This window comes from Crinia signifera, chromosome 1, assembly GCF_055691185.1.
Source record: "Crinia signifera chromosome 1, ASM5569118v1, whole genome shotgun sequence".
Taxonomy (NCBI): domain Eukaryota; kingdom Metazoa; phylum Chordata; class Amphibia; order Anura; family Myobatrachidae; genus Crinia; species Crinia signifera.
The window spans coordinates 11,331,135-11,346,041 of NC_139217.1; the positions used below are offsets into that span (position 1 = coordinate 11,331,135).

The 14,907-nt window shown below is 46.0% G+C and overlaps 1 protein-coding gene across 6 annotated transcripts in view; it reads left to right on the forward strand.

Moving 5' to 3' along the window:
* Positions 1 to 2,286: 2,286 nt before the first annotated feature.
* Positions 2,287 to 14,907, forward strand: part of LOC146062171 (nucleolar protein 56-like) — a 75,563-nt gene continuing 62,942 nt past the window's right edge. For 2 of the 6 annotated variants that reach the window (XM_083174536.1, XM_083174603.1), the window contains exons 1-3: positions 2,294 to 2,447; positions 6,902 to 7,142; positions 13,716 to 13,828. In XM_083174536.1, coding sequence (XP_083030662.1) covers positions 13,817 to 13,828 — 12 coding nt within the window. In that variant the 5' untranslated portion in view covers positions 2,294 to 2,447; positions 6,902 to 7,142; positions 13,716 to 13,816. Of the gene's footprint in view, positions 2,448 to 6,901; positions 7,143 to 13,715; positions 13,829 to 14,907 lie in introns of all 6 variants that reach the window. The other 4 variants (XM_083174742.1, XM_083174526.1, XM_083174559.1 and 1 more) reach the window with 4 other exon arrangements.

Consider the following 14,907-nt stretch of genomic DNA (forward strand, 5'->3'; position numbering starts at 1 on the left):
AGCCCGGAACCTGTATATAGTATTCTACATATACCAAGGCACACTCCAACGTACGCCAAGTCGGGAGTGCCGATCATCTATTCATCTATATCTATATATAATATACCTGTATGTATGTATATATTATGTATATATATATATATAGATAGATAGATAGCAAGGATCCGGCACTCATGTAAATGTAGGAAATAATACAGCTTACTGGTAGCTGGGGTTGGGCTGCGGTGCCCTCCAATTGAAGTCCACAAGGGGCAGCAAATGTAGAGGCAGAAAGAAGGCGGCACTCGTCAGGCTTGAAGAAAGAAGGTCCTTTTAATACCGACCGTTTCGGGGTTACCCCCCGTCGTCAGGGCAGGACAGCAGATACAACATAGATTCAACAAACACTGACATATATAGTAGCACATTTAAACATATGTATACTGCTTACAACTGCCCGGTGAGATTGCATAACCGAGCGTTGTTTTGTTTACATATGGGTTGCTAGGGAACCGATCAGGCTCCAATCAGAATCTAAGCCGGCATGACGCACTTCCGGTCCTGGTTGGCACGGTCAGGAGAGCGCTATGCTGGAGGGCGGAAGCCACACATTGTACATGAGACTGGAGATAGTGTTACATGCCGTGATATGGAATCTCTGACTGCCGGACACTGGGGCCGTGTGCAGCTGACGGGACATATCCGGTTCGGGTCTGGCATTGCAGCATGTCCCGCCGTCCGACAGGTGAGTCTGATCTGTTAGCTAATTGGTATACTGGGGGTGGGCCTTATGTGCTACTATATATGTCAGTGTTTATTGAATCTATGTTGTATCTGCTGTCCTGCCCTGACGACGGGGGGTAACCCCGAAACGGTCGGTATTAAAAGGACCGGTACTTCTGTAGTTTCACGGCGCCAGCATGGCGCCGTGCTACTTCCGGGTTCTACGCTCGCCACGAAATATGTCAAAAAAAGTAACTTAACTCCATGCCAACATGGATAGTTCATACCCCCACTATCCATGTTGGCATGGAGTTGATTTTAAATAGCGTGGCGAGTGTAGCGAGCCACGAGCCCGCAAGGGGACTCAGACGCACGGCGCCATACTTGCGCCGTGAAACTACAGAAGTACCAAAGGACCTTCTTTCTTCAAGCCTGACGAGTGCCGCCTTCTTTCTGCATATATATATATATATATATATATATATATATATACAGTGGTCGAAGTGGAAATTTTGAAGTGGGGGTATGGAAATTTTGAAGTGGGGGTATGGAAAAGTAAAGAGTGAATATAGTGCGCACCTTCGGACACCCCCCTGTCCATCAACGTCCCCTGCCAGACTGCCCCGTTGTACAGGGGTATTACAAAAGCACAATATGCGCTGCTGAGTGATCAGATTAAAGTGGCGGTATGGCATACCCCCGTATACCGCCCCACTTCGACCACTGTATATATATATATATATATATATATATATATATATATATAATTTCAAGTCAAGCATGAACAAGGAGTTAAGGGTTGCATTCGATTTATCACATGCAATTCCCGGGGAGCTGCAGAGACAATGGTTGTGGGGGACGGCAGCGGGGGGTATGCTCGCAACCAGAGAGCCGTACAGAGGGAGCAGGGGGCGGGGGCAGTGCAGGGAGCCACACAGGGGAGGAAGCCGCTGCCGTCAGCGAGAGCAGGGAGCTGGGCAGGGGAGGAAGCCGCTGCCATCAGCAGGAGCAGGGGGGCGGCGAAGGGAGCTGGGCAGGAGAAGATTCTGCCGAGCAGTGGCGGGTGCAGAGCACTTTAAAAAAAAAAAGCACATACAAATGAATAGGAAGCTATTGATTGGCTGAGAGGTCCATTAGTTTGTATAGGCTTTTTTTTTTTTTAAGTGCTCTGCTCCCGCCACTGCCCGGCAAAGTCTTCTCCTGCCCGGCTCCCTGCGCCAACCCCCTGCTCTCGCTGACGGCTGCGGCTTTCTCCCCTGTCCGGCTCCCTGCTCCCACCGCCCGGCTCTGGTAGCTGTCATCCCCTGCCAGCTGCATACCTCCCAACTGTCCCGCATACCACGGGAAAGTCCTGATTTTTGGAGACGCATCCGCGTCCCTCCCGCAGTTGGAGTCCCTGCCCCCAATCTGACCGAATAGGCACTGCGCGCATGTGCCTATTCAGAGGCGTAGTGGACGAAAACGTGGGCTCGACCCTCATTTGCATACACCGCGCCATAATTTGCATAAGCCACGCCCCCTGAACAAAAATTGAGAGGTATGTGGTTGAGGTGTATGACTACGGTCCTCCAGTCTGCATGATCATAGAGTCGACCAGACTAGAGGTTGCAGCGCGGCCGGTCTGTCCCTCACTCCGTGATTGGTCTCGGTGCCCGTCACTCAGGAGAGTGCTGCTGTATGATTGGCTGAGGTGCCGCCCGTGTCATTGGCTGTTTGAGAGCTGAGGAGGCAGCGGGAGCGCCATGGTGAGTGCGGGCAGGCGGGTACAGAGTGAGGGGAAGCCGCCGGGATGAGCATTATATGCCGGCAGCAGCAGGGTCACACCGCACAGCTCCGGGTCTCCTCCGTTATTCATTCACTGTGTGTAATACTCCCGGTACTGCTGCCTGCAGCCATTCCTCTCCCCTCCACTGTCAGCCTGTATCCCATACTGATCCGGTACACCCCCAACTGTCCCCATATATCCCATACTGACCAATATACCCCCTAACTGACCCGGTACACCCCTTACTGACCCCATATATCCCATACTGACCAATATACCCCCTAACTGACCCGGTACACCCCTTACTGACCCCATATATCCCATACTGACCCATATACCACCCAACTGATCCCATACTGACCCGGTACACCCCTTACTGACCCCATACATCCCATACTGACCCCGGTACACCCCTTACTGACTCCATATATCCCATACTGACCCGGTACACCCCTTACTGACCCCATATATCCCATACTGACCAGGTACACCCCTAACTGACCCCATATATCCCATACTGACATGGTACACCCCTAACTGACCCCATTTATCCCATACTGACATGGTACACCCCTAACTGACCCCATATATCCCCATACTGACCAGGTACACCCCTAACTGACCCCATATATCCCCATACTGACCCATATACCACCCAACTGATCCCATACTGACCCGGTACACCCCTAACTGACCCCATATATCCCCATACTGACCAGGTACACCCCTAACTGACCCCATTTATCCCATACTGACCAGGTACACCCCTAACTGACCCCATATATCCCCTAACTGACCCCATATATCCAGGGGCGGATTTAGGGAGGAGGGCGCCCCTAGGCACAACAATAATGTTTGCTAAGTAGGACAGGTTACAGGGGCAGTATCTGCATGTGCTATCCATTTACACTCTATTTAAGATGGAATAAAGTACAGTACAGTGGATATTTTGCAGTTATTGGTACATTTTGGGCTGAAAGTACTATCACAGGCATCCTAGGCTGGTGCCTCACGTGCCTAATGGGAAATTCGGCTCTGCATATATCCCATACTGACATGGTACACCCCTAACTGTCCCCATATATCCCATACTGACACGGTAAACCCCTAACTGACCCCATATATCCCCATACTGACACTGTACACCCCTAACTGATCCCATATATCCCCATACTGACACGGTACACCCCTAACTGATCCCATATATCCCCATACTGACACGGTACACCCCTAACTGACCCCATACATCCCCATACTGACACGGTACACCCCTAACTGACCCCATATATACCATACTGACACTGTACACCCCTAACTGATCCCATAATGACACGGTACACCCCTAACTGACCCCATATATCCCCATACTGACACGGTACACCCCTAACTGACCCCATATATACCATACTGACCAATATACCCCCTAACTGTCCCAATATACCCCTAACTGACCCCATACTGACCCGGTACACCCCTTACTGACCCAATATATCCCATACTGACCCAATATATCCCATACTGACCCCATATATCCCATACTGACCCCATATAACACCCAACTGATCCCATACTGACCCGGTACACCCCTAACTGACCCCATATATCCCCATACTGACCCGGTACACCCCTAACTGACCCCATATATCCCCATACTGACACGGTACACCCCTAACTGACCCCATATATCCCCATACTGACCCGGTACACCCCTAACTGACCCCCATACTGACACGGTACACCCCTAACTGACCCCATACTGACACGGTACACCCCTAACTGACCCCATATATCCCTATACTGACTCGGTACACCCCTAACTGACCCCATACTGACTCGGTACGCCCCTAACTGACCCATATATCCCATACTGACACTGTACACCCCTAACTGACCCCATATGTCCCATACTGACCCCATATACAGGTTGAGTATCCCGTATCCAAAATGCTCGGGACCAGGAGAATTTTGGATAACGGATTATTCCGTATTTCGGAATATTTTAATATTTCAATTATGTATTTTGAAGTATCTTGCATGTATGCTGTATAAACACATAAAATACACACAAATATATTTTATTACCACATAAAATACACACAAATATATTTTATTTGTTCAAAAAACAAGGTTTCAAAACATGAAACAAAATGTGTGTACTATCTCAGATTTGAATTTGAATGCCAAGCAATCATTTTCTTGCACATATATAGTGCCAGTTACATATCATGTCACCAGTAGTGCTGTTACATATGTCCCCAGTGAGTTTTTAGCAAAAAAAAATATTTTTTTTCACTTTCTGGAATGTATGGTTTTCGGAATAATTCGGATAACGGATACTCGGATACGGGATACTCAACCTGTATCCATACCCATATACCCCCCTAACTGACCCCATTTATCTTATAACTGATCCCATACTGACCCATATACCACCCAACTGATCCCATATATCACATACTGACCCGGTACATCCCTAACTGACCCATATACCCCCTAACTGTCCCCATATTATATACCATACTGACCAATATAAATTCCATACTGATCCGGTACACCCCTATCTGACCCCATATATCCTTTAACTGACCCCATATATACCATACTGACACGGGATGCGGGCATTTTCCCGGCACTCAAAATCCCGACACCGTAATCCCGACCGCCGCAATATATCCTATACTGACCCGCTACACCCCCAAATATCCCATACTGACCCACTACACCCCATTACATTCACATCAGTCCCTGCCCCAGTGGAGTTTACAATCTGTATTCCCTACCACATGTACACACAGACATATATCTGACCCGTCATATCCCATCCTGACCTGCTACACCCCCCCCCCCCACCCACACACACACACTGACCCCATATATCCCATACTGACCCTCTACACCAGGCATTCCCAACCAAGGCACACCAACAGTGCAGGGTTTGTAGATATCCAGGCTTGAGCACAGGTGACTTGATTAGTATCTGAGGGATTCTGATTAAACCACCTGTGCTGAAGCCTGGATATCACTAAAACCTGTCCTGTTGGTGTGCCTTGAGGACCATGGTTGGGAATGCCTGCTCTACACCCTCATACTGACCTCATATATCTCATACTGACCTCATATATCTCATACTGACCTCATATATCTCATACTGACCGGGTACACCCCCTTAGTGACCCCATATATCCCTTACTGACCTCATATATCCTATACTGACCACGACACATCCATGCTGACCCCATATATCCAATACTGACCCACTACACCCCCTTACCGACCACATATATCCCATTTGACCCACTATACCCCCTACTGACTCCATATGTCCCATGTTGACCCACAACACCCAGTTACTGAGCCGCAACACCCCCTTACAGACCTCTTATATCCCATACTGACCCGCTGTACCCCTTACTGACCTCTTATCTCCCTTACTGACCTGCTACACCCCCATACTGACTTCATTTATCCTATACTGACCCACTACACCCCCTTACTGACTCCATATATCCCATATTGACTCCTTTCAACCCCTTTCTGATCCCATACTGACCCGCTAAACACCCTTTCTGACCCATATATTCCATACTGACCCAAGTCACCCTTTTCTGACCCCATATATCCCATTCTGACCCACTACAGCCCCTTACTGACCTCATATATCCCATACTTAACCCATATTTCCCTTACTGACCCATACGTTCCCTCACTGAGCCAATAGGTCACATACTGATCTCATATATCCAAATCTGACCCCTTATACCACTGTGGAATCCGGATACTGACCCCCATATATCCTGTATACTGCCTACTGACCCCACTACACTCTCTACAGGCCCCTAATACCCCATATACTCCCTACAGACCGCAAATACCCCATGTGCTCCCTACTGAAGCCACTACACTCCCTACAGACCCCACTACTCTACCTACAGTCCCCCCATATTCCCTACAGATCCCAAATGCTCCCTACTGACCCCACTACTCTCCCTACTTACCCATATACCCACTACCCATGATGCTGACTCCCTAATGACACCCTGTATCCCATACTGACCCCACTATACCCCTAATGACCCTCTATACCCATTCATGACCATTCTCCATTTGGAAGTTGTGGAAGGCTACAGATTTATAGCCCCCGCACACCCATAATTTGGTGGTTCTCCCATATTGCGTGTAGGTGGTGAGATAATCAGATTTGTGTCACCCCGTGGAGAGGGGTAAGAGGTGCTAAGGGATGTGAGACACTTTACTTAGCTCTTTCCACACTGACTGGTGTGTGGCACCATGTTGGGACTAATGATTTGACCCGCCCCCAAAGTGGCCTTCAGGGAGCAAGGATATTTGTACTGATCCCCCTATACCCCAACCTTGACAGATACATTGTAATAGCAGATCATATTAATAATTATTTCTGCACTTTCTACTTCACAGTTAAGTTGCAAGTGTAGTCAGAAAAATGAGGGGGAAACAAGTACATCTACAGAGGAGAACGTCCTAACAGAACTCTTAAAACTAAAAGTGGATACATCCAAGGATACTAAAAGAGCGTAAAGGGGAGCTGGTAAAACCATTAACAGAATTATTCAACCAGTCGCTAGCTACTGGAGTAATCCCAGAGGACTGGAAAATAGCAAATGTAGTCCCACTGCACAAAAGTAGAAGCAAGGAAGAGGTAAGCAACTATCGACCAGTGAGCCTTACATCAGTAGTAGGGAAATTGATGGAAACACTCTTAAAACAAAGAGTTGTAGAATATCTCAAAACCAGCAACTTACAGGATCCTAAACCGCATGGGTTTACTGGGGGAAGATCATGCAAATAAATCTTGACATTATTTTTTTAAATATAATTTTTATTAAGAAAGTGCAAGGTGATATTGCATAACAATTCAATATATATCAACATATCACAGGTACAGATATTACAATTTATATACATGTAAGGATAGACATGTAACAGACTTAGACAGAGTAAATAATGGCCAAGTACAGTGAGTCTACATTTCAAGTTTCATCGTGACCCATTAAAAGGGGGGTACTCCCTTCTCTAGAATAGCCATATTGTACCAAGTAGACAATTGTACTACCTTCCTGATAGTGTCTCTGTTTGTAATGTCTAGTGTTAGTATATAAGGTAGCCAAATATCGAAGAATTTCGAGGCCCGAGATTCCACATCCAGTGTACATTCCACCCAATCCATTTGATACATATAAATTAGTCTAGGTAAAAAAAGGGTCATTGAGATACGATCAGGGTTTATCCATTGGGACAATATGGTTTTCTTTGCCGCTGTGGCCACCCTTGCTAATAAGAGACGTATTCCTGAGGTCAGTTTAGGAGTGAGGGATGGCGGATAATAGTTCCACAGGGCCCAGGACATGGTAATCCCAAACGAGATATGTAGCGTATTGGTAATATAATTCTGGATTTCATTCCAAAAAGCCTGCACAATCGTGCAAGACCATAAACAATGAGTAATCTCCGCTTGTGGTGATAGACATTTAAAGCAGTTAGAATTATCAGAGATGCCTGTAAGATGTCTCAACTTCGGGGTGTAATATGCTCTGTGTAGGATTTTATATTGCATTTCAGCGTAGGACGCAGACACTAGTTGTTTGTTCAGTCGAACCGTCAGTCTAATTATATCTAGAATGTTCAGTCCCGTAGGTGTATCTTGCCATTTGGTTAATCCCGTGTTTTTCTTTGCCAGATCAATTTTTTTCCGTGTCAAGTCATAAAGTACTGAAGTTGAAATGGATCTGCCTTCGCTAGTAATTATTAAGTTGTTTAATGTATTGGTGAATTCAGTTTTGGGCAGAGTAGATAGTAATTTAGAGATATAACTGCGGGCTTGGAAATATGCAAATATTGGGAAGGTTATATTTGGAAACTTTTCTTTCAAAGTTGACAGTGTGAGTACTGTGGTGCATTCAGTATCTAGGAATTGATATACATATCTTAGTCCCCTGGTGTGCCATCTCTCAAATACGATGTCAGGATTTCCCCCCTGGAAGGCTCGATTATGAGTTAGTGGCATGAATAGAGAGTTTGTAATAGGTAAACATGCTCTCCGGCGCGATGAACGCCAGGCCATATAGGGAGTGAAAAGTAGTGGGTTGTTCTTAACCTCTTGTTTTATGGTGGCCAATGGTAAATGTAAGAATGCAGCCAAAGAAATATCAGGTATGAAAGCTCGATCTATGTTTAAATCAGCATAATGGCTGGTCCCTCCCACCCAGTCTATAGCGTATCGTATATTCGACGCCAGGGCATAATCCTGAATATTTGGGAGATTAATTCCTCCCAAAGACAACGACTGTTGTAGTTTAAATAACGCAATTCGTGGGCGTTTTCCAGCCCAAATGAATTTTGAAAGAGCCCTATTAATTAGTGCTACATCCTGTTTGTTTATTAAGTATGGCAGCATCTGGACCGGGTAGAGGAGACGGGGAAAAGATATCATTCTAAATAATTGGCACCTCCCAAGGTACGACAATGGGAGATGTTGCCATTTATCAAAATCCGCCTTCATTTGGGAAAGAAAATGAGTATAATTTATCGAGTATAAATGGGCTATCTGTCTCGGGAATCGTAAGCCTAGGTAAATCAGATAGTCTTGTGCCCATCTAAACGGGAATGGTGATGACCATCCCTGTGCGGCCTCAGGATATATCGCCAGGGCTTCTGTTTTGTCGAAATTAATCAAAAAGCCAGAGATCCCATGAAAGTCTGAAAGAATTTGTTGTAATCTGGGCATGGCTACTTTCGGGTTACTAATATATAATAGTAGGTCATCGGCGAAGGCTGATACCTTTTTTTCTGAATCACCAAGTAGTATGCCCTTCCAAGTAACTTCTTTTGAGAACGTCCTTATCAGTGGGTCTAGGGCTAGATTAAAAAGTAATGGGGAGAGTGGGCACCCTTGTCGAGTCCCTCTATATAATGAAAAGCCTGTGGAATTTAAGCCGTTAACCATAACCTGTGCTGTAGGACAAGAATATAGCATATTGAAAATATTCATGAATCCTTCCCCAAATTGTTGCATCTGAAGCACCCTAAGAATATGTGACCAGGAAACTCTGTCGAATGCTTTATCAGCATCGCAGCTGACTATGATAGCTTCTTTATTCGAAAGCTGCTGAAATTTATATAAGGCTGCCACCATCATTCGCACATTATGCACAGAGGTGCGCCCTCTCACGAAGCCATTTTGGGCCGGATGTAAGATCCTGGGCAAAATAGATTGAAGTCTTTGGGCCAGTAATTTAGTAAAGAGTTTTAAATCCTGATTTAGTAGCGAGATGGGTCTATAGGATTGTACTTTCAGTGGGTCCTTTCCAGGTTTGGGAAAGACCACAATCCTGGCTTCAGTGAAACCATCTGGGGCAGGGTTACCTGATAATAGAGAGTTAAATAGGGAAACTAAGTGAGGTAGAATCTGATCATGTGCCATCTGATAAAATTCTGCGTTAAAGCCATCAGGACCTGGTGATTTGCCTTTTGTCAAGGACTTAATGATAGGAGACAGCTCCAGTTCAGTTACTGGAGATGTGAGTGAGTCCCTTTCTTCTGGAGTTAGCACCGGTAAGTCTGCTAGTTTAAGAAAGTCTGTGCTCGCCTCGGGGGCATCAGGTTGGGCCGAATAAAGTTGTTCATAGTATTTCTGAAAAGTCTGAAGGATTTCTCGTGGGTTCTCTGCTATAGAACCCAAGTTTGTTTCAATTCGTAAGATCTGGGAAGGGGCAGAGTAAGTGCGGACTAGATTAGCCAGTAATTTCCCTGTTTTATTGCAGCCACGGAAATAGCGATTACGTTGAATATTGTGTGTAAATTGGGCCCTCTCCGTGCATAAGGTATCGTAAGTCTGTTTGGCTGTTTGGTATTGAGCTCGGGTTTCAGCAGAATCTTGTAGGAGTAGAGCATCATAGGTCTCTGCCAAACGGGCGCTACATTCTGCAATGGCCCCCGTTAGTTTCTTGCGTTTCCTGGCCACATACTCCATAACCTGGCCCCTAATCACCGGTTTAGCCGCCGCCCAAAACAGGTTTATGTCCTGCACATGTTCTGCATTGTCTTTAATATAAGTGAGAACCGCTTGTTTTAAGTGGGCCTGAAAGTCGGTGGAGTTAGCCAAGTAGGAGGGGAATCTCCAGTTATATGATGTGAGGATAGGGTCCTTTAGGGATAATGTAAACCGTATCGGTGCATGGTCGGATATAGTGATGAGGTTTATCCCAGAATCTATTACTTGATGATATAGGGAATTTGATAATAACCAATAATCTATCCTTGATGAGGAGTGGTGAGGATGTGAATAAAATGTATAATCCCTGGATACCGGATAGCGGCACCTCCAAGGGTCGCATAGTCTCAGTCCGTCGGTTAATAAGTTTATGGGTGTTACTCCTCTACCCTCGCTACTTCCCCTCACTTCCGTGGATCTATCTAATCCCCTGGATTGCACACAGTTAAAATCCCCTCCCATTATTATCTCCCCCTCTGCCCACGTCAGCAACTTAGAATATATGCTGGTAAAAAACACTTTATGTTGATCAGTCGGTGCATATATTGCCGCTAGCGTGTAAACCGATCCAAATAATAAAAGTTTGATGAAGATAAAATGTCCCATTGTATCTGACCAGACGTCTCGAATGGTATAAGGGAGATGTTTACGGAAAAGTATCAATACCCCTCGTCGTTTTGAAGTGTAAGAGGCCGCTTTAAAATCACCCACCCAGTTATCTCTTAGGACATTATTATCGGCTATGTCCCAGTGTGTTTCCTGAAGAAATGCTACGTCTGGCTTCAGTCGTTTCAAATGAGTCAGTATCTTACGTCTTTTAATGGGAGTATTTAGCCCTTCCACATTCCACGATACAAACTTTAAAGAGGACTGTACTCTAGTGGCACTGTGAAATGTCATGGACATGTCTACCCAATACCCGTTTTATACCAATTGAACATGAAATAACAAATTTCTAAAGTTCCCCTCCCCGTCCCAGCAAGCGGGTCGTGGAACATGAGATATAAATCCTTATTATATATTGTACCTGTAATAAAAGAACCGTACATATATGCAACAGCGTGAAATGTAATCCAAACATTTTCAAGTAATTTTGGGAACCAACCGTATAGCAAATAGAATTGTATTAAACTATTATAATGTAACGAGCTCCATTGGAGGACATCTGGAAGAATAAGTAACCCAACACCATAACACCATAAACCCACGGTGAAGATCCTTTTCAATTCAGGGCTCACTGCGACATTCTCTAGCAGACAAGGTCTATAGGTCATCTGGTCTACCAGTGATGTCACAGTGGGAATATTTATATATAACTTTTTTTGATTAGTTATTGTGGTTATTAGAACAGTGCTATAATTATGAAGCAAACTATAATTACCGTAATCTATGTATGAAATGAACTGGAGTACATATACCAACAAAGGATATAGTAGCAAAAACATTGTATGACATAAAGTGTCAGTCTGCATCCGACATCCTGGAGGTCGAGCCATCCCCGAGAGAATCAATGAAGTTTCTTGCAGCTTGTGGAGTGTCTAGGAAATATGGCCGTCCCTCATGGAATACCCGAAGTTTGGCCGGATAAAGCAAGGCAAATTTGTGGCCCATTTCAAATAGTTGCTTACAGGCTGGTGCAAATTCTCGCCTTTGTGAAGCCACAAGGAAGGAGAAATCCTGAAACAACAATAACTTGTTTCCCTGGTACCGCAAATCTTTGTGTTTTCTATATGCATCTAACAAGCGAACCTTGTCCGCATAGTTAAGAATTCGCAAGATCACCGGCCTTGGTCTGTCCCTCGAATTCTGCCTATCAGGCCCCACTCGGTGTACTCTCTCGACCACCAGGGAGTCCCCTGATGATACACACCCCAGCTCTCTTGGTAGCCAGTCTGCGACCAAAGGCATTAGCTCTGAGTTTTTAACGGATTCCGGTAGGCCGATGATGCGTATGTTATTTCTTCGATTCCTGTTCTCCAGGTCCTCTAGCTTGTCGTGTATATTGGCTACCATCTTTTCCTGTGCCGCCACTGTCGCTTTAGATGTCGCCAGTTCATCTTCCAAGTCTGATATTCTCTGCTCCGCCTCCGACAGCCTCTGTGTATGTTGCGTCAACTGCGTGAGGGTTGAATCAATCGATTCCTTTATGGGAGCTAATTTTTGATCCAGTAAAGTCGCCAGTATGGCCGTTATCTCTTGTGTCGACATAGCTTGTGCAGCTGGGGATGATGGTAAATCCAGTTCGCCCTCATGCCCTGACACAGGGGAATTGGGCGAGGACTGGGATGCAGTGGCTTTCCCACGGCCCTTTCCCTGTTGTCCGCCTTTTTGGACCCTCTGTGGGCGAGCCATAAATTTTTCCATAATGGTAAAGTATGTCTGATTATATTTATATATATATATATATAAAAGGGTGTTGTAACACTTCTTGGTCTTTATCACGCAGCTCCTCTGACCTGCAGCAGTGAGCCTTGTGTATGTACAGTTGTCTGTATGTTCTTGTCAGTGTCCAAGCAGTGGTCAGTCTGGTCACTATTTTGGAAGCTCTGAATTGTACTGTATACAATAGTGTCATAAAATGGAGTGAGGGGTTGCAGCCAGCAACATGCCTTGATTAATTGGCACAGAGCCCTGTTGTTGTTGTGGAGCAATTTAGGGGATTTATTGCACTTAGTGAGAGTCTTATTGGCAGTTATGCTGAGGGGATGTGGAATGGATGCCACAAACGTATGGCGATATGGTGCCTGTCTCCCTTATCCCTTGTAGCAGTCTGGCCGTCTCCTGCCTGTTACCTTTTGTTGTCCCCAGTGCCCCCAGCACCTTCCGCGCTCCCCTGGCTGTGGGGTGTTTTCTGTGTGCTGCGTCTCCGTCCTTCGCGCGCTGCGTTCTGCGCGACTTCCGGGTCTCCTCAAATTTAGGCCGCGGTCTCCGTCCTCCGCTAGGCCCCGATGCCGCTCCGTCGGATCCGGAGCTCTGCGGTGTAGTAGACTGTTACCGCTGCGTCTCCCGCCTCTGTGCCCCTTGACTGGATGCCGATGCTCCCACCTGGGGGTTCTTTCTCCCAGGTATTGGGGTTGTTTGTGCCCGGAGCTCAGCTTAGACACGTCCGTCCAGTCAGGCTGTTAGGCCACGCCCCCCTTACTCTCTTGACATTATTTTATCTATATTAAATAAGTACAATTCTGCACAAGAGATGTTTCTAATTGTGTGGTTTTTTTTTAGGTTAAAGTGCTAAGGGGTTTGGTAATCCCCCTTGTTTGAAACGGCAGCAGTGCAGAATATTACAGTCTGCGCTCAGAAACTGCTTTGCAACATTTTTGAAGATGACACAAAAGGTATTCAACACGGCAGACACACCCGGAGGGGTAAAACAAATGATTGGTGATCTAGGTAGATTAGAGGAATGGTCAAGAGCATGGTAACTACAGTTTAATGCCAAACAATGCAAAATCATGCACTTGGGTCTCAGAAATCCAAAGACTAAATATAGTATAAATGGCACTACTTGGTTGCATAGGGAGAGGTATCAGCAGTAGAAAGAAGTAATAATGCCACTGTATAGGTCATTGGTACAACCTCATCTAGAGTATTGTGTTCAGTTCTGGAGGCCATATCTCCAGAAGGATATAAATACATTAGCGACTGTACAAAGAAGGGCAACTAAAATGGTGCATGGCCTACATCACAAAACATACCAGGAAAGACTAAAATATCTTAATATGTATACTTTAGAGCAGAGAAGGGAAAGGGGTGACATGATAGAATCTTTCACATATATCAAGGGTTTTAACAAGGTACAGGTGGGAGACATTAATCACAGGAAGAGGAGCAGCAGAACACGAGGACATGCACTGACACTAGAGGGAGGAAGGTACAGGTGGGAGACATTAATCACAGGAAGAGGAGCAGCAGAACACGAGGACATGCACTGACACTGGGGGGAGTGAGGTACAGGTGGGAGACATTAGTCACAGGAAGAGGAGCAGCAGAACACGAGGACATGCACTGACACTAGAGGGAGGAAGGTACAGGTGGGAGACATTCTTCACAGGAAGAGGAGCAGCAGAACACGAGGACATGCACTGACACTAGGGGGAGGAAGGTGCAGGTGGGAGACAATAGTCACAGGAAGAGGAGCAGCAGAACACGAGGACATGCACTGACACTAGAGGGAGGAAGGTACAGGTGGGAGACATTCTTCACAGGAAGAGGAGCAGCAGAACACGAGGACATGCACTGACACTGGGGGGAGGAAGGTGCAGGTGGGAGACAATAGTCACAGGAAGAGGAGCAGCAGAACACGAGGACATGCACTGACACTGGGGGGAGGAAGGTGCAGGTGGGAGACATTAGTCACAGGAAGAGGAGCAGCAGAACACGAGGACATGCACTGACACTAGAGGGAGGAAGGTAC